At 40.2% G+C, this 23,040-nt stretch overlaps 1 protein-coding gene across 1 annotated transcript; it reads right to left on the bottom strand.

Moving 5' to 3' along the window:
• Nucleotides 1-19,054: 19,054 nt before the first annotated feature.
• LOC311170248 (ribosomal protein eL22-like 1) lies at nt 19,055-22,617 on the bottom strand (the record flags this gene model as incomplete). The annotated part of the gene is made up of 4 exons (XM_084232632.1): nt 19,055-19,199; nt 20,819-20,940; nt 21,101-21,193; nt 22,384-22,617. The coding sequence occupies 4 exons, from the start codon at nt 22,615-22,617 to the stop codon at nt 19,055-19,057; spliced, it is 594 nt and encodes a 197-aa protein (XP_084088758.1).
• Nucleotides 22,618-23,040: the final 423 nt, after the last annotated feature.

The raw sequence follows: 23,040 nt of genomic DNA on the forward strand, positions 1-23,040 counted from the left end.
TGGAAAAAAACAAGGCCTCCCAAGACCCATATGTCTGATTATATACCAAACCTGGCTGCTTTACTCCACCTTCAGTTCCCAGCAGCCCTCCCTACGGTGGTGATGACATTATGGGATTTGTAGTCCTTAGACCTTGGACTTGTGGTTTTGGATCTCTTTTATCTCACATATAAAACCTATTTGTGGAGTTTGTTCAGGACATCCTTTCCCCGCAACAAAGCAATGACAGGGTGAGATGGGTCAATATATCAAGTCCAATTATTTGTTACATTCTTCAATTCATTAATTACACTCCACATTCTCAGAGTAAAATCAGAAAAATAAAACACAGAATAAATATGTTATGTTGGGCCTCCCTGGTGGCACAAGGGTTAAGACGCAACCTATGAGGCTGCCTGCAGCTTCTGCACCAAGAGTTCGATCCCCGGCACATCAATCCCTGGCCAGGGAGCTGCCCACATAGCACAGCAGACCTCTCCTAATGCCCGCTGCTCCCCTCAGCAGTGTATTTCAGTCAGTCTGCCTGTTCTGCTCCCCACTCTGTCTCTGGTGAATCCTCTCACACACCCCCAACACCTCTGGCCTGCACCCCAGTTTTTGTATACATAAATAAATCTTTAAAAAAATATATAAAAAATAAAATAAAATATGTTAAGAGTTAAGGAATATTATAAAAACCGTTGTTTTTGCAATAAGAATTACATAATACAAAAGAAGAAAAAAGTCTCCATTTTCATGATAATAATGGAGAGAATGGGTACTTTCCCAGTTCTTCACACACGAGCATCAGCAGTGACACACACCTCAAGCAATGAACACATTTCTAACTTAGCAATTAACAAACTAAAGTGATTAAAGATTATTTTAGTAAATCATATGTTCATTTCTGCAGCTCCAAATACTGAAATCCCAGAATATTTGAGGAATAATTGGAAAAACTGGATTCTTCTTGTAAATTTCAAGAACTTTCAAAGGGCATATATACTTCAATCTAGACTAAGGGAAAATCACTGGTTTCCCCAGTTGGTTTTTTTTTAAAGATTTATTTATTTATTTATACAAGAATCCGGGTATGGGCCAGATGCATGGGAGGGTGAGAGGATTCACCAGAGACAGAGCGGGGAACAGAACAGGCAGTCTGACAAAATACACTGCTGAGGGGAGCAGCAGGCGCAGCAGGAGAGGTCTGCGTGCCATGTGGCCATGTGGGATCCTCACCAGCGGCCTGGGATCGAACTGGTGCTGCAGAGGCTGCAGGCAGCTTCACAGCCCAGCAGTCAACCACTGCGCCACCAGGGGAGGGGAGACCCTTCCCAGTTGTTCTTAATAGAGCTCATCAACTTAATTTCCAAAACTCAAAGTTAAACAGTTTAGGCCACTTAATGTTTATTTCTGGGTGATGGGGATTAAGTGTTATTTTCATTTTCTTCTTAATGATTTCCTATTTCATGTTGTTTTTATAGTATTTATTACTTTCATAATGAGGGGTGAGGTGGGAAGGATATTGGAGAAAGTCCCGAGTCACCAAACACACACAGAGCACAGTTCACAAATGCATGACCTAAGGATGAGTTTTGTTTTGACATGTTTTCATGAGGTGGCTTCTTATATCCTCTATATTCTGAAGTTCAGCAACAGCCATAAGGATAATCTCGTATTTATCTTATTTAGGTTCCTAATTTCTTTTCTAAGAATGATATTAAAAGTTTAATTAAAAAGAGCCAATTTCTCAGCACACTGAGAAATTATTTATATGATTATAGTTAATAAATATTTAAGTAAAGCCCAAAGCCAAGATAGCACAATGTAAAAATGCAAATAAAACTGTACTAGCCCCAAACTATTTTCCCCATGACACAGAAGAAACGATTCATCAGAAATGATTAGAGAAATTCTCAGGGAAGCCTTGCTCCTATCTAGAATCTTGTTCTTTCTCAGCCTAGTTCATTGTCATCCAATGTAGCCCTCACTGGCTAGCATCACATGTCAGTTGGAGTCCTCACTAAACCATTTCATTTCTTTATATTGTGCCTGAATTCTTAGTCTTTTCGTCTCCAATTGTTCATCTTAAACTTTAAGAAACAATGCCTTAATTATATTGCTCTCACTAGCTACTTCAGTCTCTAAATGGCATATTGCAGACCTTTACAGATAGAACTCTGTCCAAATGCCATAATGTCCACTGTTGTTCCCTGTTACAAAACACCTTCTTCTCTCAGACAGTGGGCGCAGAGGGGTTTTTAGACCCCTGGATTTGCCAGGCAGTGCACTGTCTTTCTTTATAATGAAGATAATAGGCTGCTACTTATCCTCACAGGTCAACTGTCTTTGCCCAACACCAGCAAGTACTTAGGCCCTGGCCTGTTTTACTCTAGAAACACAGCATTCCCAGATTTTTGACAGCATTGTCAGATTTTTAGAATTGACTTTACAACAGGTTTCCAAGGGGAAACAGAAAAGAGGTCTTACATATCATCAGCAAGTTGCCACAAACATTCAAATCAGAGCCGACTCTCCTTCCCCAATTCTGCAGCTATGAAGGTAGCTGAGGTCACCCTCCATCCCCCAGAGAGCCGCTAGGCCTCTCCCTTTCCCTCCTTCAATTACTCACCCCCAACCTACTTACTTATATAGTCAGTGGTCAGCAAATTAGAGGCTTTCTTTAAAAAATGAAGAAAGATGATGTATAACAATTTTAATTTTTTCCTATTATATTGACATTATGTGCTCATAACAAACCTGGTAAGTTCCATCATTTTCAGTTTGCATTGAGGGAAGTCCATAGTACAAACCTAGTTTCTTCTCTCCAGAGCTTCATTCTAAACTACTGCACAATGTCTATTTCCTTGTACAATTATAAATGTCTGAAAACACATAAATGGGGATGAAATATCTAAATGTCAAAATGAAGGCAGCTACAGATACAGAATATCTTTTATAATACAAGATAGGAAATAATCACAGAAGTAGGTTTTTATTTACTTTCTCTTTGTTTTAATAATAAACGAAAATATCTCAAGGTCAAATATGACTTTCAAGTTATCTCCCTTAAAAAAATGGTAGGATAGGGCCTCCCTGGTGGCACAAGGGGTTAAGACGCAGCACTATGAAGCTATCCACAGCCAATGCAGCACAAGTTCGATCCCTGCCAGGATGCTACCCACATGGTGCAGCAGACCTCTCCTGACTCGCCTGCTGCTCCCCTCAGCAGTGTATTTCTGTCCATCTGCCTGTTCTGCTCCCCGCTCTGTCACTGGTGAATCCTCTCACCCCCCACATCTCTGGCCTATACCCCAGTTCTTATATGCATAAATAAATAAATAAATAAATATTTTAAAAAAATGAATTACATAAAAAGGAATCATTTTTAGATATTGAGCATTTATACAGAGTGATATTAAATTACAAATCCTTTTTTTTAAGAATTATTTATTTATGTATACAAGAGCTGGGGTACAGACCAGAGGTGTGAGGCAGAGGGGTGGGGGAGGTGAGAGGTTTCACCAGCGACAGAGTGGGGAACAGAACAGGCAGACTGACTGAAGTACACTGCTGAGGGGAGAAGCTGCCAACTCAGGAGAAGTCTACTGCAACATGTGGGTAGCTCCTTGGCCGGCCAGGGATCAAACTCATGCTGCAGAGGCTGAGGATAGCTTCATAGGTTGTGTCTTAACCCCTTGTGCCACCAGGGAGACCCTAAACAACAAATTCTTAATCTCCCACATTTATAAAGACATTCAGTGGTAAATAAATCATATGTGAGGCAATAGACGTAGAAATGCAGTTGGTGAAAATTCTATATTTTAAATTCTGGATTTAGAAACTGAAAAAAAAAAAAAGACTAAAAGAAATCTGCACCTCTAATATCAGACCTCTCAATTAAGGGAATTGTGACTTGCATGAACCATGAGCAACCATGGGGTTATGGAAGGACAACAATGAAGGAATCTGGGCGGAGGAAAAAAAAAAAAAGCAGCAGGCCCAGTGACGGGGATGTAGTAAAAATGAGTCCTGCTGCAAACTACCAGTGTCTTCCACTGCACCACATTTCCATCCTGTATTACATCTTTGCATATAACCAAAAAGAACTTCCTTTTCTTTGAACAGAGGAAACTTGATTGACCAAGCAAAAGCTAGGTATGAGGTGGTGAGGGGAAAAGATGACCTGTGTTCTTTGGAGAAGAAAGGAGTTATACAGGAGTTGGCGGTGGCAGCCCCAAAGGCACAGTGCTCAGGAATGAGGATATGGCCTGATGTACCATAAATGGGGAAAGAGGTCTCACTTCCATCAGCAGCTGGACCATAGGGGATGTATCAGTCAGAATCAGCTAAGTTTTGCTGCAGAAACAAACTTCAAAAATCTCAGGGGCTTAAAACAATGTTTATTTCTTGCTTGCACATAGGCATTATTACAGACTGACAAGGAAGCTCTGTTCACTAAACATCAGGGAGTCAGGCTCATTGGAAATTCCAACTTAACATGGGCTTCCACAATCACCAAAGCGTGACAAGGGGGTATGATGAAACATACACTAACTCTCAATGCTTCCATTTGGAATGATAATTGTCCCTTTCCTCTCTCATTTTTATGGGCCAACACAAGTCATATCACCATAGTTAACTTCAACAAGAGTTGGAAATATACAAGCTCAATCTGTGCACAGAAAGAGGCGAAGAGAAATGTTTGAGAACAGATCTAATGGCTCTCAAGGAAACTCAAATAAGTAAGGGAGAGGCAGCAACTAGTCCTGTCTCCATTTCTCTGCCTCCAAAGAAGGCCACAAAGGCTGTCCATGTGTCCTCATGTGATACATCAACCATTTGAATTAGCTTCACCATTTTTTAATCAAAGGGATTAGAATTAACACCCAAAATTCTCTGTATTTCTAATTATTTTTTTAAGGTTTGTTTTTATTTATTTGTGCATATAAGAACTGGGATGTAGTCCAGAGGTGTTGGAGTGAAAGGGTTCACTAGAGACAGGGTTGGGCACAGAACAGGCAGATCTACTGAAATACACTGCTGAGGGGAGCAGTGGCCAAGACAGAAGTCTGCTGTGCCATCTCTCCTGGGTTAGCTCCCTGGCTGGGGATCAAACTCATGCAGCAGTGGCTGGTGATAGCTTGACAGTGCTGAGACTTTAACCCCTATGCCACCAGGGTGGCCCCACTTCTAATTCTTTATTTACAAAATCCCATGTATCAGCATATAGCATTCATTAGAAGGACAGATTTGGTAATTCCCAGACAATAATTTTAGCCATCTTTAAATAAAAATTTCATTTTAAAAGTGTTTTAAAAAGGGATCATCCTATTTAGGTAATAACAATTGCATTCAAGATCTTCAGTACTCACTTTCATATACTGCTTAAAGGTATATAATTTGACATGATCCTTTTGGAAAGAAATGTAAAAATATGTTTCAAGGGCATTAAAGTATTCCTCATTCCTTTACCTATTAATTAAATAGTTAAAATCTATCCTAAAGAACCCCAAATATTTAACTCCAAAATATTATATTTATTGCCATGCCGTTTATGTAGCAAATAATTTAAAATAACAAAAATACCTAATAATAAGCAATTTAATAAAATTATAGTAATTCTATTTAAGGCACCTAATAAAATGATGTTTATTGGGAGTGATTGTATTATGATATCAACTAAAAAAGACACAATTATTCATGTAGTATGATCAAAAGCATGTTGACTATATAATATATAATTTTATATACACTTTGACATCCATTGTTAGCAGTCCACTTCAAACAATGGTCTTAAAGAGCTGTCCCCTTTGAACAGGATTTATATTACAAATGCACAACCAAAGGACTAGTATTATTTCTGAATGAACAACACACACACACAGATTTTAAGTTGATTTTAGAACTTTGGAAGAAAGCGACAAACACATATATATTTTGTAGTGTATATATATATAGGGGGGTATGTGTGTATATATATATACACGTATATGGGGGACACTAGGTAATACATTTGGCAAAAACCCATATTCAGCATGATTAGAATTGACTTGTTATGAAAGGACACATTGTAAACACTGAGACTGTTCTGGAGCATAATTCATAGAAGGGGGGAGGGGAGGTGGAGGGGAGATCCCTACTTGAAGGTAATCTTCCTACAAGTTCTGCCTTTAGCACAAAAGCACTATCAAGATTAAGGTTTGCTGATTTGTAAAAAAATAATAGCATCTTGAAATGGTAACAATGGAAAATTTTTGAAGGAAATTGAGATTAAGGTGGAAATAGATATCTGAGAAGAAAATCAATAGCTATTTGATAAGTTAGAGACATTTGCTGTTCCTTAAATGGTCTTTAACATGGATTCTATTAAGCAACTACTGAAAGCTGGCAGATTTAAGGCAAATTAGAAAGTATTTCCTAGAGAGCAGAAAGAGCAACATTCCATAACATAATGCCAAGGAAGTCAGGCAGTCTTCCTCCAGAGGGTCTTTATTGTTTGAATGAAATGGAAAATGGCACCTCTCTGTCAGAGTCGAAGAAGACCTTACTTTGACTGGGGATGACTAAATGATTTCTCCATTGTCTTGTTTTTTCTTTTTTCTTTTTTCAGTTTGAACTGTAGGTGCCCTGTCCTCGATGTAATCTTCCTGACTTTTTTGAAGACAGAAGAAAATCAAGACGCTTTTATCAAAAGGAAATTAGAAAGTTTACTTCCAGTCATATTACCCATAATGACTGAATTTTAGATTTTTTAAATTTCTTATAGTACCTTCAGAAATGGCTTTACTGAGTACTTCTTTTTCTTTTGCATTAAAAAAAATATATATCAGGCCTCCCTGGTGGCACAAGGGGTTAAGCACCACTTCATGAAGCAATCTGCAGCCTCTGCAGCATGAGTTAGATCCCTGGCCAGGGAGCTACACACATGGCGAGGCAGACCTCTCCTGTCTCACCCACTGCTCCCCTCAGCAGTGTATTTCAGTCAATCTGCCTGTTCTGTTCCCCACTCTGTCTCTGGTGAATACTCTCACCCCCCTCACACCCTGCACCTCTGACCTGTACCCCAGCTCTTGTATGCATAAAGAAATCTTGGGTCTCCCTGGTGGCGCACCAGTTGAGTGCTGGGTTTCCAAGATGCCCGCAGCCTCTGCAGTGCTGGTTCGATCTCCTGCTGCTGGGTGAGGGTCCCACATGGTGCGCAGACCTCTCCTGCCGCCCACTGCTCCCCTCAGCAGTGTACTTCGTCAGTCTGCCTGTTCTGTTCCCCATTCTGATTCTGGTGAGTTCTCTTACCCTCCTGTGCTTCTGACTGTACCCAGTGCTTGTATAAATAAATAAATCTTTAAAAAAAAAAAAGAAATCTTAAAAATAATTATCACAGGGCACTCCCTGTTGTCATAGGGTTAACTCTCAGCACTATCACTGCTATGGTCTCACTTTGATGCTGGCCAGGGAGCTACCCACATGGCACAGCAGACCTCTCCTGACTCCCCAGCTGCTCACTTTAGCAGTGCATTTCAGTAGATCCACCTGTTCTTCTCCCCACTCTGTCTCTGGTGAATCATTTCACTTTTGACAACTTTGGCCTACACCCCAGTTCCTGTATGCATAAATTAAAAAAAAAGAATAATCCTATCTTTAAAAAAATTTATCACAGCTTCATAAGCTTCATAATCTCTTCTTTGAAAGCCCTGGAGACAACAATACTTTAGAATTCAGTTCTTTTCTGACTTCAAGAAAGTGAAATTGCACAAATACCATATTATATAACAACTCCAATGAAATCACAGAAATATATGTAATCAAATACATTAATATTTCTGTAGTGATTGATATATATGAACATTCATACTGAGTGAGATAAAGATTATAAACAGATTCACATCAATTTAGGTTACATTTTCCCATCATGTAAGTGACAAAAATTTTTCATTTTTCAGAATGAAATAGAGAATAAATAATTCAATGGGAATTTTGGATAAATTTGGAATTTTGAATAAATAACAAATATATACTTATTTATATGTATATTTGGTAAATGTCCCAAATATTGCATGGAATACACTTATACTAGAAAAGGCATTCAATGTTTATGTAGAATTCAAAATTAATTGAATTTCCTGGTTTTTCAATTTGTGAAATGTGGCTTTTTGGATTTCAAAATAGCAAGCAAGTGATTGTGTCCCTGAATCTAGAAATAACCTAATTGAAATGCCATTAACAGTTATTCTTCTAGGAATAGAGTTTGGTTTAGGCCCTTCTGAAGGAAGTCATGAAAAATAAAATTACATTATTATTTTATACTTCATCTCAACAGAGTATGTAAAATAAAAGACTTGTGTAAGCCACCCATATTAACTCAAGATATTTCAAAAGTCAGAAATAAAATGACTACTCTAAAAATAATTTTACAGTTCTTTCCTGTTTCATCTTAAAATTTATCCTCTATAAAACATTCCTTCTCTAAGAACATTCCTTCTATAATTCTTTTAAATTCTCTTGTAATAAAGATATAGCTCCATCTAATGGGAAAAATATTTAATGACAACCCTTTGTGGAACTAGAAATATTTCAGAGTATTTGCGAAACTATAAAGAATAGTACACACAAACACACACACATATATACACACCAGACACACACAGGATGCCTCTGCTTTTTTTCAAATCAAATAGAATCCAAAGGTAGTCAGTCATAGTTTTTGCAAGATCTGCTCTTTTCCTTAGATTTGGACCATAAAATATAAATGTATTTGTGTTTAAAGTATAAATACATAACAATCAGCATTTTAAGCTCATTACCACCGTATGCTCTATTAACTTATCAAATGCAACCTTAAGAAGGCTTAATTGGGCCTCCCTGGTGGTGCAAGGGGTTAAGCACAGCACTATGAAGCAATCCCACAGCCTCTGCAGCATGAGTTCCATCCCAGCCGGCCAGGGAGCTCCCCACATGGCACAGCAGACCTCTCCTGTCTCCCACTGCTCCCCTCAGCAGTGTATTTCAGTCAGTCTGCCTGTTCTGTTCCTCACTCTGTCTCTGGTGAATCCTCTCACCCCCCACACCCCTGGCCCGTACCCCCATTCTTGTATGCATAAATATATATATATTTTTAAAGATTTATTTATTTATACAAGCACTGGGTACAGTCAGAAGCATGGGAGGGTGAGAGAATTCACCAGAGCCAGAGCAGGGAACAGAACAGGTAGACTGACAAAATATACTGCTGAAGGGAGCAGCGGGCGTGGCAGGAGAGGTCCATTGGACCTTGTGGGACTCTCTCTGGGGACCAGGGATCGAACCGGCACTGCAGAGGCTGCGGGCAGCTTCGCAGCCCAGCGCTCAACCTCTGCGCCACCAGGGGAGGCCCAATAAATAAATCTTTTAATTAAAAATAAAAGGCTTAATTTTCTGTCCTTGAGAATCAGAGGCCTCTTCAGAGGTGGAAAGGGCATTAGAGATGATGTAAACAAATCACTATGCTATGAAAATCATGTAGGAAAGTTAAAAAATAACCCTGCCTTAGTCCACCAACAGAAATTCTAATTTGGGTTGTCTGGGATGAGGGTCAGGGTTGGGTGGTGTGTAGAAACTTTTCCCTGGTGATTCTAGCATGCAGTCAGGGTTAGGCCTTAGTTAATTCTAAGATAGCCCACATTTTTACATTTAAGGAAGCCAAACCCCATTGAGAAGATAATATTAGAGATTTTGATTCATTAGAAATCACAATTCTTTTCTTAATATCAGAGCATTCTAACCCACACTTTCTTTTATGTAAAGATTTTATCTATCTAAGAAGATATAGCAGGAAAAATCTCAAGACTTCAACTCAGTGATAGAAATAAGAGTCATTTTCTTTCTTTTTTAAAAAAGATTTATATTTATTTATTTATGCATATAGGAACAGGGGTGTAGGCCAGAGGCATGGGGGATGAGAGGATTCACCAGAGACAGAGTGGGGAGCAGGACAGGCAGATGTATTGAAATACACTGCTAAGGGAGCAGTGGTCGATACAGGAGAGGCCTGTTGCACCAACCATGTGGGTTAGCTCCCTGGCTGGGGATTGAAATCATGCTGCAATGGCTGGCCATAGCTTGGTAGCACTGAGACTTTAAGCCCTGCACCATCAGGGAGGCCCAATAAGAGTTGTTTTCATGTTTGAGAATTTGACCTCCAGTTTCAAATTTTTTTTTTTTTTTCTTTTATCCCTCTCTGCACTCTATCATCAAACCCCTGGGTGCCTTTGTAAAATCTTCCAGAGCAGTTCCTGGGTCTGCCTTATTTACCATTGTTTTACTAGTCCTGGGTACCATATTAGGATCATGGAAATCCTCACTAAGTATTTACTAACCTAACTAAATAAAACCAGAGTCTCTTGGATCCACCCTGTCCAGTAGTGAGTTCAATCCCTCACTTCCTCCTCCCTGTATAACTGTCACAATCTCTTTGCTAATTTTTTTTTGTTTGAACTAATTTCCCAGTCTCCATTCTCTCCCAATTAATACATTCTGCTTATTACTTTCAGACTAAATTTCCTAAAAATATGGTCTTCATGATTTCATTCTCCTACCCCAACATATACACCTCCATTTCAGTTTCTTCTTACTCCCACCCTGCCCTGCGCTCCCAGACTTTGCCCTCACTGTCCCCCGTTCTCTTCCATTCATGCCTTATCTGTAGCTACATTTCCTTCTGCTCATCCATACTTTAGTGTCTTGAAGTAGTGGGGCAAACAAACATGATAGAATCAGGCTGATGATAAGTGGTTCAGGTTCCACTTCAGCAGCTTCATTGCTCTGAGCCTCAATTACTTCATCTATAAAAAGAAAATGTATGAATAGAAAATAAAATATTCAATTCACCTAGCACTTTGTCTTCTGTACAACAGTAAGACAATCCTTTACAGTCTCTCTGTCAATACCACCATCTTGATTACAGTATATAGTAAGTCTTCAAATTGGGTTGATTGATTCCTCAGTTATTTTGCTATTTCAAAATTGTTTGAGTTATTATGGATCCTTTGCCTTTTTATTTTAATTTTAGCATTACCTTATTGTGTGTGTGCCTGTTTCCTTATTTTTCATGTGGGATAAAGAAAGTATCATTTATGTTATTACTTGTAAAGCCTCAATATGTAGAACTATTCCTTTGAGTTCTGGACAGGACTTTAGCATTTCCCTGTCCTTTCCCATGTAAGGCCCCAGACCAAAGACTTAGGGACCTAGCAGCCTAATGGATAGTATGCAGAACATTGTATAAATTGGATATGTGCTTTTTTTCTGGGGAGAGAGTTCGAGTCGTCATTAAAGAGACCTACTAAAGAATGCAAAGCTTTCCCCGTACTGCCACCTGCTTGTCCCCAAGGACCACAAAGCTTTCCCAAGAGTAACCCCAAACTAACCCTGAACCAGAAGTGCCCCCTCAGCTGCAGGCTCTGCTAAGGACCTAAATACTGTTGACTTATTGTCAACAAGAAAAAGCCTGCCCTGTGAGGTTCTTTTTGTATATTTTTTTCTTTTTTGTGGAACAACTGGGATATAGCCTAGAGGTATGGCGGGTGTGGGGGGTTGAGTGGACTCACCAGAGACAGAGTGGGGAGAACAGGTGAATCTACTGAAATGGGAAACAGTGGGTGAGACAGGAGAGGTCTGCTGTGCCATGTGGGTTGGCTCACTGGCCAGGGGGAATGGAACTCAGGCCGAAGCTGTGATAGCGCTGAGATGTAACCCCTAGGCCACCTGGAAGGCCCTACATGGAAGTTTGAACAAATAGCGTAAAAGCCTAAGAGAAGAAATGTGGGGCAGGGGACAGGGTCAGAGAAAAAAGGCATGAAGATTTAAAAAAAAAAAGAAATTAAAAAAAAAACCCACACCTTCAAAATCTTGATTTTATCTCATTAGCTTTCTTTGTTATATAAGGATAATTCAAGTTTATTATAGATTTTATTTTTCCAATATTTATATTTATTTATCACACATACCATTTCGGAAAAAACCTTTTATTCTACAAGTGTTTCCATGGACATTTCTCTGTGCTAATTTTATAAGCGAACAAGTCATGCCTTCCTTGTCATAATCAAAGGTCAATTTATTTTGAAAATCTTTCTCTCTTGAGGGTATTACTATTCATGCATCAATGCACTGTAAATTTGAGCACTCTGTGAGCACAATATGTAGAAATGGAGGTCAATTTGTAAAAACATCCTGGAGGACAATTTGGTAAAATCTATTAACATTTCAAAACCCAGGAGTACTTAGGCCTATATGTAAGGACGCTCCACAGAAGCACTACGTGATGTCAGACAAACTGAAAAAAGTTCAGCATTAGGTGACAAGTCAAAGCAGTGCACATCATGTTTTGAAATGATATGTAACCACTAAAAATTAGAAAATATATACATACTGATATGGAATTATCTCTAAGATAAATTTGCACATGCGTAATTACTTGGACCTGCATAAAAGTATTTCTAGATGAATGTTTGTAGCACACATTGCCTATGAGAGAAGAAATGGAGCAGGAGAGGTCAAGAGAAGAAGACATACTTTATATTATGCACCCTTTTAAGTATAAACTGATTTTCTAACCACCAATAAGTTAACATGTAACAAAAAACTCATATTAAGCATTAAGAAAATCCCACACATGATCATTTTACCTGTAAATATTTCATTATATATCCCTTCACAAGTAAACACATAATCATAATACCATTATCTCATCCAATAAAACTAAATAAAAAGTTTGCTTTTTAAATAGTTAATGCTTGTATTGTGTAATGTTCATGTTCAATTTCCTTGTTTACATTAAAAAAATATATATTTCATCCATTTAAACCATAATCCAAAAAGTTTCACATATTATAGATGGTTGCTTTTTCTTTTAAATCTTTTATTCTGTAACAGTCCCTTCCTCTTTGGCTAATGCTACATCTTTGTTGCTGGAGAAACTGGTCATTTAGCTCATAATTTATCAATTCTGGATATGGCTGACTGAATCCTCCTGGTGTCATTTAGCATGTTCCTTAACCATTGCAAAATTTGTCAACCAGAAGTTAGACCTAGAGAGACTCACTATTCTCTCTTGAGTGGGTATTTCTTTTTTTTTTTTAATAGAGGCATGTTTTATTTATTTGTTTTGTTTATACATGCATTGGGTACAGTCAGAAGTGCGGGAGGGTGAGAGAATTCACCAGAGCCAGAGTGGGGAGCAGAGCAGGCAGAAGGCCCGAAGTACACTGCTGAGGGGAGCAGCGGGCGGCAGGAGAGGTCTGCGTTCCATGTAGGACCCTCCTCCGGTGGCTGGGGAGCAGCCGGGGATCGAACCAGTGCCGCAGAGGCCGCGGGCAGCTTCGCAGCCCAGCGCTGAACCGCTGCGCCACCAGGGAGGCCCTTGAGTGGGTAAGTAAATGTGTCCTCTTATGCAGTACATTTGGGGAATGATGTATATTTTAAGGAACCAATGTGTGGAGATTCACAAATAATAACCTGGTAAGGTCCAAAGTGAGAAAATGTTTAATTTCACTTAGCTGTGCATTTCCATGCATTCTGTTGCTATTGTGGTTGTACTATCTATTGTATTCACATGGAACTAGGGTCCTATTTTTCACACCCTGATAAACACTGGCATGGAAGATCTAAGTGGTCTTGGAGAGGCTCGTAGATGTTTGCTGATAGAATTAACCAGAAGACACTTACTGTGTGCTTTTCATTTACAGAACACAGTACTTGAAAACATCATTCCTATCCTCACAAAATAAGACTGATTCATAGAGGCAACAAACACACATCATCATGAAAGCAGAAACCGTAAAAACTCAGCTGTGTTTGCAGTCATTGTGGGGCACCCTGGTTAGAGCTCAAGCTCCAATGGTGAGCTCAGCTTGAGAGTTGAGCAACAAGAATTCACAGCAGATCAGAGCTGAGAAAGACTACAGGGATCATCTGGTCCAAGCTCCTCATTAACAGAGCATGTGAAGCCCAGCCCAGAGACAGGGAGGGACTCTCCTGGCTGATTAGGGACACAGCTGAAGATGTTCCTGCTGCTAAGCCTAATGAGACTGTGGATAGGTCCAATTCAAGATGGACCTCTATTCTTTCCCCTCTGCAAGAGTTTAGGATTTGCTCTTTATCCTTGGGGTCCTGAGATTTCTTCTGAATGTCTGTAAGTATGAGTTTTTCCTTTATCTTGCCTGACTTACAGCTGGACCTTTCTTTTTCTTTCATTTTGTTTAAAGATTTATTTATTTATACATACAAGAACTGAGGTAGAGGCCAGAGGTGTGGGGGTGAGAGGATTCATCAGAGACAGAGCGGGGAGCAGAACAGGCAGATCTACTGAAATACACTGCTGAAGGGAGCAGCGGGCAAGATAGGAGAGGTCTGCTGAGCCATGTGGGTAGCTCCTTGGCCAGCCAGGAGATGGAACTGGTGCTGTACTTGTGCTGCAGAGGCTGCAGATAGCTTCACAGGGCTATGTTTAACCCCTTGTGCCACCAGGGAGGCCCCATGGTTGGACCTTTCAATTGTGAGGAACACACTAAAATTCATTAGACCAAGAGAAGTTTCCTTAGGTTGAGTGAGATTTTCTTCTGTTCCTTGCATCTATTTCTGAGTCACTTGTTTTGGTTTGTTCCCCTGAATAGCATTTTTCTTTGATGTTTGTTTTATTCATTCTGGGTGATCCTCCCACATTATGAATGAAGGGTAATGTTCATTATCTAACCTGAAATTCTTTTGTAGTTACATGGGCTTATCCAGATATGCACACAAAGATAAATTTGGCATTCACAGTCTCTAGTGAGGTACAAAAATAAGTAAAATTAGAGCAAGGTGTCAGAGTGCCTGTGGTGCAGCTTAAAGGGAAAAAGCAGAGGTTTAGCTTATTATGTGCAGGAAAATCCCAGTGTGCCCCTCCCCCAACTTCAGCAGCTGCCTTTGGCTCCTCTATTTGGGCTAGAGATGCCCAAGGCCTCACAGAGAAAAGTTAGTGATATGAAAGATCTGATTTGAGCTACAGTTTGGTGGTGTGGCTCTCTGGGCAAGAATAAAGATTTATTACTAAGAATGTAGAATTGGGGCCTCCCCGGTGGCACAGCAGGTTGAGCGCAGCACTGTGGCACAGCAGGTTGAGCGCAGCACTGTGAAGCTGTCCACAGGCTCTGCAGCGCGGTGAATTCTCTCACCCTCCCATGCCTCTGGCCTGTACCCCAGTGCTTATATAAATAAATAAATCTTTAAAAAATAAGAATGTAGAATTGGATATGTGTAATTCACACCATTCATCTCACAATTAGGGAAAAAAGTTGTATATTAATAGTTCATTCCCTTGGAAGAAAATATACCTAGTTATAATTGAGATAACAGATTCACGATTCCCAATCTAGTTCTCTGAATCACAAAGGCTTTAAAAAGTGCTTTAGCCAGCAGGGAAGGGGGACTTATGTTACTCTCAAGGAGCATGTGTATTAAAAAACATATACAACATTTTAAGTTTATATATGGAAAATTTAAAGACCCTACTTTGTTGCATTTTAGAATAGAAACTTTCTAAGATGTCAGTCAAAAATAGGTAGGGCAATCAGAACTGGGTAGGGAAACAGGCGGTATCTGTGTTTATCAAAAGGAGGCAGGAGTCTCTAAAGTTTGAGAAACACTGACCTATTTCCAACTTCTTTATAGATAAGGAAACAGGCCCAGAGTATAGAGGTGTGTCCAAGATCATGTCATTAGTAAGCAGCAGAGGCAGGGTACAGTTCAAGGGCTTTTGGGGTCAGTGTGGCCTAGATTGCGTTCTTAAAATCCCAAATAAGTGCCTTTTACCAAATTTCTGGTTTCTTGGTTGATCTTCTTTTTAAATAGGGCTACGAAAGGATCAAAGAGAAAATCCTTTATAAACTGAAACACTATTTCAAAGTACTCCTTGTGGCTGTTAAATTACCCATCTTATAAAAACGCAACACACTACAGTTATGATGTAGGCTCTCCAACCACTTCAGCATAACCATAAACAAGAACTTCCAGACAAGTGGGAAAATCAAAGCTAATCAAAACTTCCTGAGTACTGCTGTATCAGGAGTAATGGCATGTAAGTGGCTAGCCACATGGGGAAAAGAAAGGTAAAATTGGGACTTTTCAAATAGTAAACCAGGATAAATTTCAAACAGAACAGACACCTAAATTTTAAAAATGAAACCATGTAAGCACTAAAAGAAAACATGAACAAATTCTTCTATAACCTGGAAATGGGGAAAACTTAGTTCTAACCATGGCTGAAAATCCTGAAGCAAAAAGGAAAAGGTTAATAGATTAAAGTCCATAAAAACAAAAACAATGCTTCGTATAGTAACAATATAAAAGGCACCATTAATATGGGAAAAGACAAGACTGAAAAGTTTTGCAACTTATTTCACAGACAAGGACTTAATAGCTGTATTAAAGAGCTTCTACAATAGACATTAAAAAAACAAGAATCCCATATATATCCTACAGATATAAACAAGCTCAAAGAAATATAAATGGCCCTTAAGTGACTCAACCTCACTCGAGAGATGCAAATTCAAACTATCTTGAAACCATGTCTCACCTATCAGATTGGGGGAAAAAAAAACACACACACAACATATTGGCGAATCTGTGGGAAAACAGACATTGCTGGTCATTGATGGTGGGAAGGGAGAAGGGAAATGAGGGTAAGACGGTTTGACTCTCATGGAGGGAAATTTGACAATGTATATGGCTGATTTATCTTTTGACCACAAAGTCTCACTTCTAGGAATCCACTCCAAATATTTAATGGCAAAAATAGGAAAAGGCATGTGGGCAAGACTTTTAATTGCACCACTCTTTAGGGTAGCAAAGGTTTGGAAGCAATTCAAATGCCATCAATAAGGAACTAATTGAAAAAACCTCATTGGAGGAATCAATTCCAGGACATTAAACAAAAAAAAAAAGCAATGTGGAGAAAAGCAAATACTGCAAGCCATCATTTTAACTTTTATCTTTTTTAAAATGAATGACTAAACCATAACTTCATCTTTGAAATTTTTCTACCTCCAGTGGGAAGGACACATATTGGAAGGGACTATACTTCTTTATATATACTTTGGAAACCTTGTGAATGTTTTTGAAAGATTTAGGGGAGGAAAGCAGGTAGTTCGTGTTTGCCACACTTGATCCTCACACCTCCTCATAGGTAATTTCACCAGTACCCACCCACTGTTGACTACCTATGTGCAGACTAGTACACATCTCCTAGATCTTTCCTGAGCGATAGGCCTATATATTTAGCTTCGTGCTGGACAATTCCTGGATCTTGAGTTCAGCATGGCCTAAAATTATTTTCCCAACTTGCTTTTTTCCACTGTGACAAACACAGCAAACGCCACCATCTAATCAGTTGTATGCTGCTTTCAACCTTCCCCCTTACCATCAAATATCCATCAACAGATTTATCCTCAGAAAAACTAAATTGTATCAATCTGTACCACCCTATCTATAGCCATCCAGAGTATATTGCCACAGCCTCCCGTTCCTTGTATCCATTATGAGGCCACTGAAAACCATCCACAAGGCAGCAACTTAACTTTTTTATAAAGTACTTCTTACTGCATCCCTTATGTGCTCTGAACAGACTTCTGTCCTGCATGGGCTGATTTCTGCCTACTTTTCATTCTTCTCACAACCAGTCACTTATTCCAGATGTACATTATGCCAGCAAGATCTCATATGTCCTCAGAACTTTTCCATTCCCTCAGACTGCAGTACCCAACTCCCTTTACCCAGCCCTTAACCTTGACTGCTCTAAGCCAGCTCACTTTGAGTTTCCTTAAGGAAATCAAGCTCCTTTTGTACTCGGTCTGTGCTTATCTGGTGGCTATTTCCCTCTCCATTAACAGAGAATAGATTTTACCCCATTGTGTCCTCAACGCTCAATATAGCAGGCACAGAATGAACCTATTAACTACTGATGGTAAACATAAAAACAATTCAAAGAATGGAACAAAGTAAGCTATTAATGAAAAGTTATTTCCAAGAACCAAGAGTTGTTGTATTAGGGGAGGTGCATGAACATTGGCCAACACTGCCACCCTAATGAGCTCATTCCAAACACTGCCCAATTATGTACATGCTTAAGTTGAAATAGTCAAGACTTATTGGCAATAAATCTATTGGTATATTTCAGTACCTGAAGTACTGACACCACTTTCTGGTTAGAGGTAGAAAAAAGCATGACAGAATACTACATCCTTGGTATGACTCAAGTATCTTCCTTCTCACATTATTTCCTCTCCTCCCTCATCTCTTGCAGTCTAATTTTTACCAACCCAGTCTGTCTAAAGGATACTTTACTGGGGTTAAAGGTACATCCACTGAGAAATTTTAAGCAATAGATGAATATTTTTAGTGAGGAGTGGGGTCAAGACAAAGATTTTCTTAGAAAAAAACTTGGCAGAAGAAACCTTTTCAGCCTAGTCTAGAGCAGACTTAGCAGGAAAGATGAGAATTCAGATTTGCTTCTAGCACCTACAAGGCACCTGGTTGGAGATTTCCAAGAGGCAAATAAAAATTGGTTTAGAGCAGTACCATACTTATCCAGATCCTCTGTGGTAGGTAGTTAGGTTGGCATATTGAGGCAATGGCATGAGTGATTCAATACTGAGGACTTACCTACGTGCAAAAACTGTTCTTAGGTGATCAGGATTGTATTTACAAAGCGTATAAAAGTACTGTTCAAACTGTGAAGAATTTAGAGTTTTATCCCACAAAGTTTACTTCATTATTTCCCCTCGAACATGACATACTCTCTGAGGACATTTGTAAAGTTAGGTTTCAGATGTCCTAGGGAAAAACCCACTACCTATAAGCAATATTAAATGCTGTTTACTTAAAGAAAAAAAAAGGAACGACATCATGTAAACAGCATACACTTAAATAACTGAGACTGGAAGCGTTAACAATCAGAGCACAACTTTTATTCTTCACAAAACTAAGTCCATATCTAGATGTTTCTTTCTCTTGTGTTTCATTTGTGTCTTAGTAAACAAAGCCGCCATATATGTGGGGGCTTCACCTAGTCCTCAGACTCAGATCCATCTTCATCCTGACTAATCTGGAAGTAACGAAGTTCGTAAGTTTCCTTGTCAGATGCAACCACACGAAGCCAATCACGAAGATTATTCTTCTTAAGATATTTCTTGGTAAGATATTTCAAATACCTTTGAAATAAACACACACTTCATTAATACAATCAGTTATCATGTAGAGGTATACAGGTAGTATGCAGCTGTATTTACCTTTCCTATCCCCAGATTAGGCTAGGGCACATTTCATTTTTTCTAGCATTGCACTAGGTCACTAAGGATACAGCACAGCCCCCTCAACCCCAATTAGACCAGTATCAGTTTTTATCTTACACCACCCTTATTCTCCCCATCTCCCTATAACAAAAATGATCTTTATATTGGAAGCTAATACATAAGACAGCAGTAATAGGTTCCCCTTCAGTCTCATTACCACAATCAGATTCTTAGAGCTTTTAGCAGAGCCTCATTTTATCACTCCAGTTGTTTGCTTCTATTTACACTTTACAGCAAAATTACCAAGCATTCCCCTGAAGGCTCGCTGTCCTTTGTTTTAATGTTGCCCCCCTCTGTTAGAAGTCTTTCCACTGGCAAAACTGCTTACTCACAGGTTATCTGTAAATTCTTTTATCCTCATTATCTTCAATATAGCAAATATAGCATATCATTTAATAACTGTCTGCATGTCTATAAGCCTCAATGACAGATTATCTTTCATCAGAATCATCAGTGATTTTTTTTTAAAGATTATTTATGCATAGACAAACTAGGGTGAAGCGAGAGGTGTGCAGGGTAAGAGGATTCACCTAAGACAAAGTGGGGAACAGAACAGGCAGATCTATTGAAATACACTGCTCAAGGGAGCAGTGGGTGAGACAGGAAAGGTCTATTGCACCATATATGGGTAGTTCCCTGGCCGGTGACAGTGCTGAAACTTAACCCCTAGGCCACCAGGGAGGGCCCTTAGTGATAATTTGTAGTCCATACAGCTAATATGCACCAATACCACCTTATACCAAGCCACCATCTCTCACAATGTGCTCCAAACTGTTACTATCACTGTTGTTTTTCTTCACCCACAATGAACAATTTCCTAATTTGCCTGGCTCACTCCTGCATCCCACTTACATGATGCGTTCCCTGACCACCCTATTTAAAAATATAGTACATCTTATTTACTGCAAAATGTTTAGACAGCACTTACCAACTTCTTAACACCACATTTCATTGTCTCTTTTCCACTATAATTTTAAGCTTTTCATTGTGGATACCTTGCTTGGTTATTGCTGGGTCACCAGCTCAACAGAGCTGGCATGTAATATTTAATTTTTGTCAAGTAAACAGAACATTCCCGCAAGATGTTAGAGATTACGTAGGCTGGTTGTCTCCATCAACAACCAAAAGTTTTAAAAATACACAAGAAAACATCTGCATTAGTTATGTTGGGACACATTACATATATTCCTTGTAATATGTTCTAATATTAAAGCACTCAACATTGTTAAAATTTACACACAATTTGGATTCCAAGGCCCAATTCACTGGACAAGAGCCCGAGATACAACTTGCCTGTATCCCAGCAGTAATTTACACACTTACTACCAATTTCCATTCATAGAGGTCATTCAAAGCATCTCACTGACCTCACCCTCACCAACATTATCTAGTCTTACAAGTGCAGAGAATACAAGAACTACGGTCTAGAAAATATTTCACAACTACCACAATTTCACTAAAATATTATGAATACCAACCTTTTAGAGAACTGTTTCTCAGAAACAACTGTGATTTTATTCTTGAAGCGTTCAATGTGAACAACGTTCCCGAGATTTCCGGTTTTCCCATTAACTTTAACCTTCTCCCGCAGAAACTGTTCCTATTTTAAAAGAGAAAAGACGCAAAACTAGGGAAGAAAACCCTAGATATTCACTAGGGAAGGTACCCTAGGAATAGAGCTTAGGTTAAAATCAAACATCACACTCTTAAATCATTAACAGTTCTACTACAATGAAAAAAACAAAGTGAGTGATACTTACAAAATTTCCAGAATCAAAAATTCCATCCTCTACTGGATGAGTAAGGTCCAAATTAAACTTCCAGGTCGCCTTCTTAGGCTTCTTCTCTTTCTGCTACAGAGAGTTAACATAACTGTCTCAATCTATCTGTTCACTTTATAAACAAAAAATTTAAAACTATATCGTGTAATCAAGAGGAGATGTATATAGCAAGTGACTTAGTTTCCTTCAGAAGACATTCTACTTGTATAAGAAGAAAAGATTAACAGGACCAATCCACATATTAACTTTAGGTTAAAACTAAAAATCACCCACTTGGGTTGATGCGAACCTCTAACCAATGTCAAGCTGTTTACTATGGGACATACCCTGCTTTACTACTGCCATTGCCACAAGGGGTAGACCACCCTGGCCAAGCTCAACTACCTGTGAAAATATGCCATTTTATATACCTGTTTACAGAATCCAATCCTAATGTGTTATAAGGAAAAGGGTGAAAGAGGAACCTTTAGTCTGCAAGCTTTAAAAAAAAAATGCCTAAGTTTATACAGTTAAAATACTGCTATGGTTACTAAAAGCACACAAACAAATCACTATTTACCAGGACTTCATCTTAAAACTAGACCCTCCCAAATGACACAAGTATAAATCTGAGTTTGCTTTGGCAGTCTAGTAACTTGTGGTTCTCCCCCAAATTCAGAACTGGTAAGCGCTTACAGGGGCTGGGGTCAACCTAACTTTCAGTTAACTTATGCACTGTAATTTCAGGAGACGCAAATAATTTAGTTAAAAAGATAGCCTTTAAAACGCCAGGAGACAATGGAAAAGTGTCTGCAAATCAAAATAGTCGCCAATGCCAATGCACAGACCCAATTTGGTTAAAAAAAAATCTGACAGCACCCAATGGGAACGCCCTAGATGGACTCCCTGGAACCTCATCTGAACCAGACACACTTGACTCTGGATATAGACTCCAACACTGCCACTCAATCCAGGGCTCAACTACGAGCCATTCTGCAACCCTGACGCTCAGCACTTCAACGCCTCCGCCCTGCCCGGACGAGCAGCCTCCTGCGCTGACTGCGGCTCAGTAACCACGGCCTGCGTTTGAGAACGTCAATTACAGAAGTGCTAAGGTGGTTAATCCACGCACAGGTGGGCGGGTCTTTGTCAAGGGTCAACACTCATTTGCTGGAGAAACTGCAAACATGTTCATCAATCGCCTATTGAACATGACCTCGCCCCCATCTTGAAACTTTGCAAGCGGGGCGCCCTCCGCCGCCCTGCAGGACTGACAGACCCACCAATGATTCCCATTTCCTTTTTAGTGCAATCAAACGCAGCAGCACCGGCATAGCGCCGCGCAAAGAACGCCGTCCCTCCCGCCCCGCTTCACCGTCGAGCCGCCGCCTCCCCGGGCTCCCAGAACCGCCCCCCGAGGGCAACTCCGGCCCGGCTCCCGCGCCACCCCCGCCAGGGCGGCCGCCGGGAGGTTCCGGGCAGTGACTTAGAACCGCAACACCCCGGTGACGTGCCATTTCTAAGCTCCCTTCCTCTAGAAAGAGACGTCCCCACTTGGTAGCTGCGAAATTCACCAGCGCGGGGGCAAGACGCCCGCCCCCCGCGCGCACTCACCGGCGCCATGGCTGCGGCCCGCGGGGAGACGAGAGAGGAAGCGTCGGCCGCGCGGCTCATACTTATAGTCCAGCGTGCTGCGTCACGCGCCGAGAACGTAAGATTACGTCCTCCCGGAAGAGAACGTGAAGGAACGCGACGCCAGTAACCTAGGCAACCGGGGGCGCGGTGGGGGAGCGAGCTGCAGGTGTTCCGTGAGCGTCGGCTGGCGGCGGAGCTGGGGCTGGCTCACGCTTTCCCACGCGGGGCGCGGCCGCCCGGTGAGCGCGGCCTGCGCGGGGTCCGGAGGCCTGAGGCGCGCCTGAGCGACTCTGGCGTCATCTTTC

This window comes from Talpa europaea (genome assembly GCF_964194135.1).
Source record: "Talpa europaea genome assembly, chromosome: 4".
Classification (NCBI taxonomy): domain Eukaryota; kingdom Metazoa; phylum Chordata; class Mammalia; order Eulipotyphla; family Talpidae; genus Talpa; species Talpa europaea.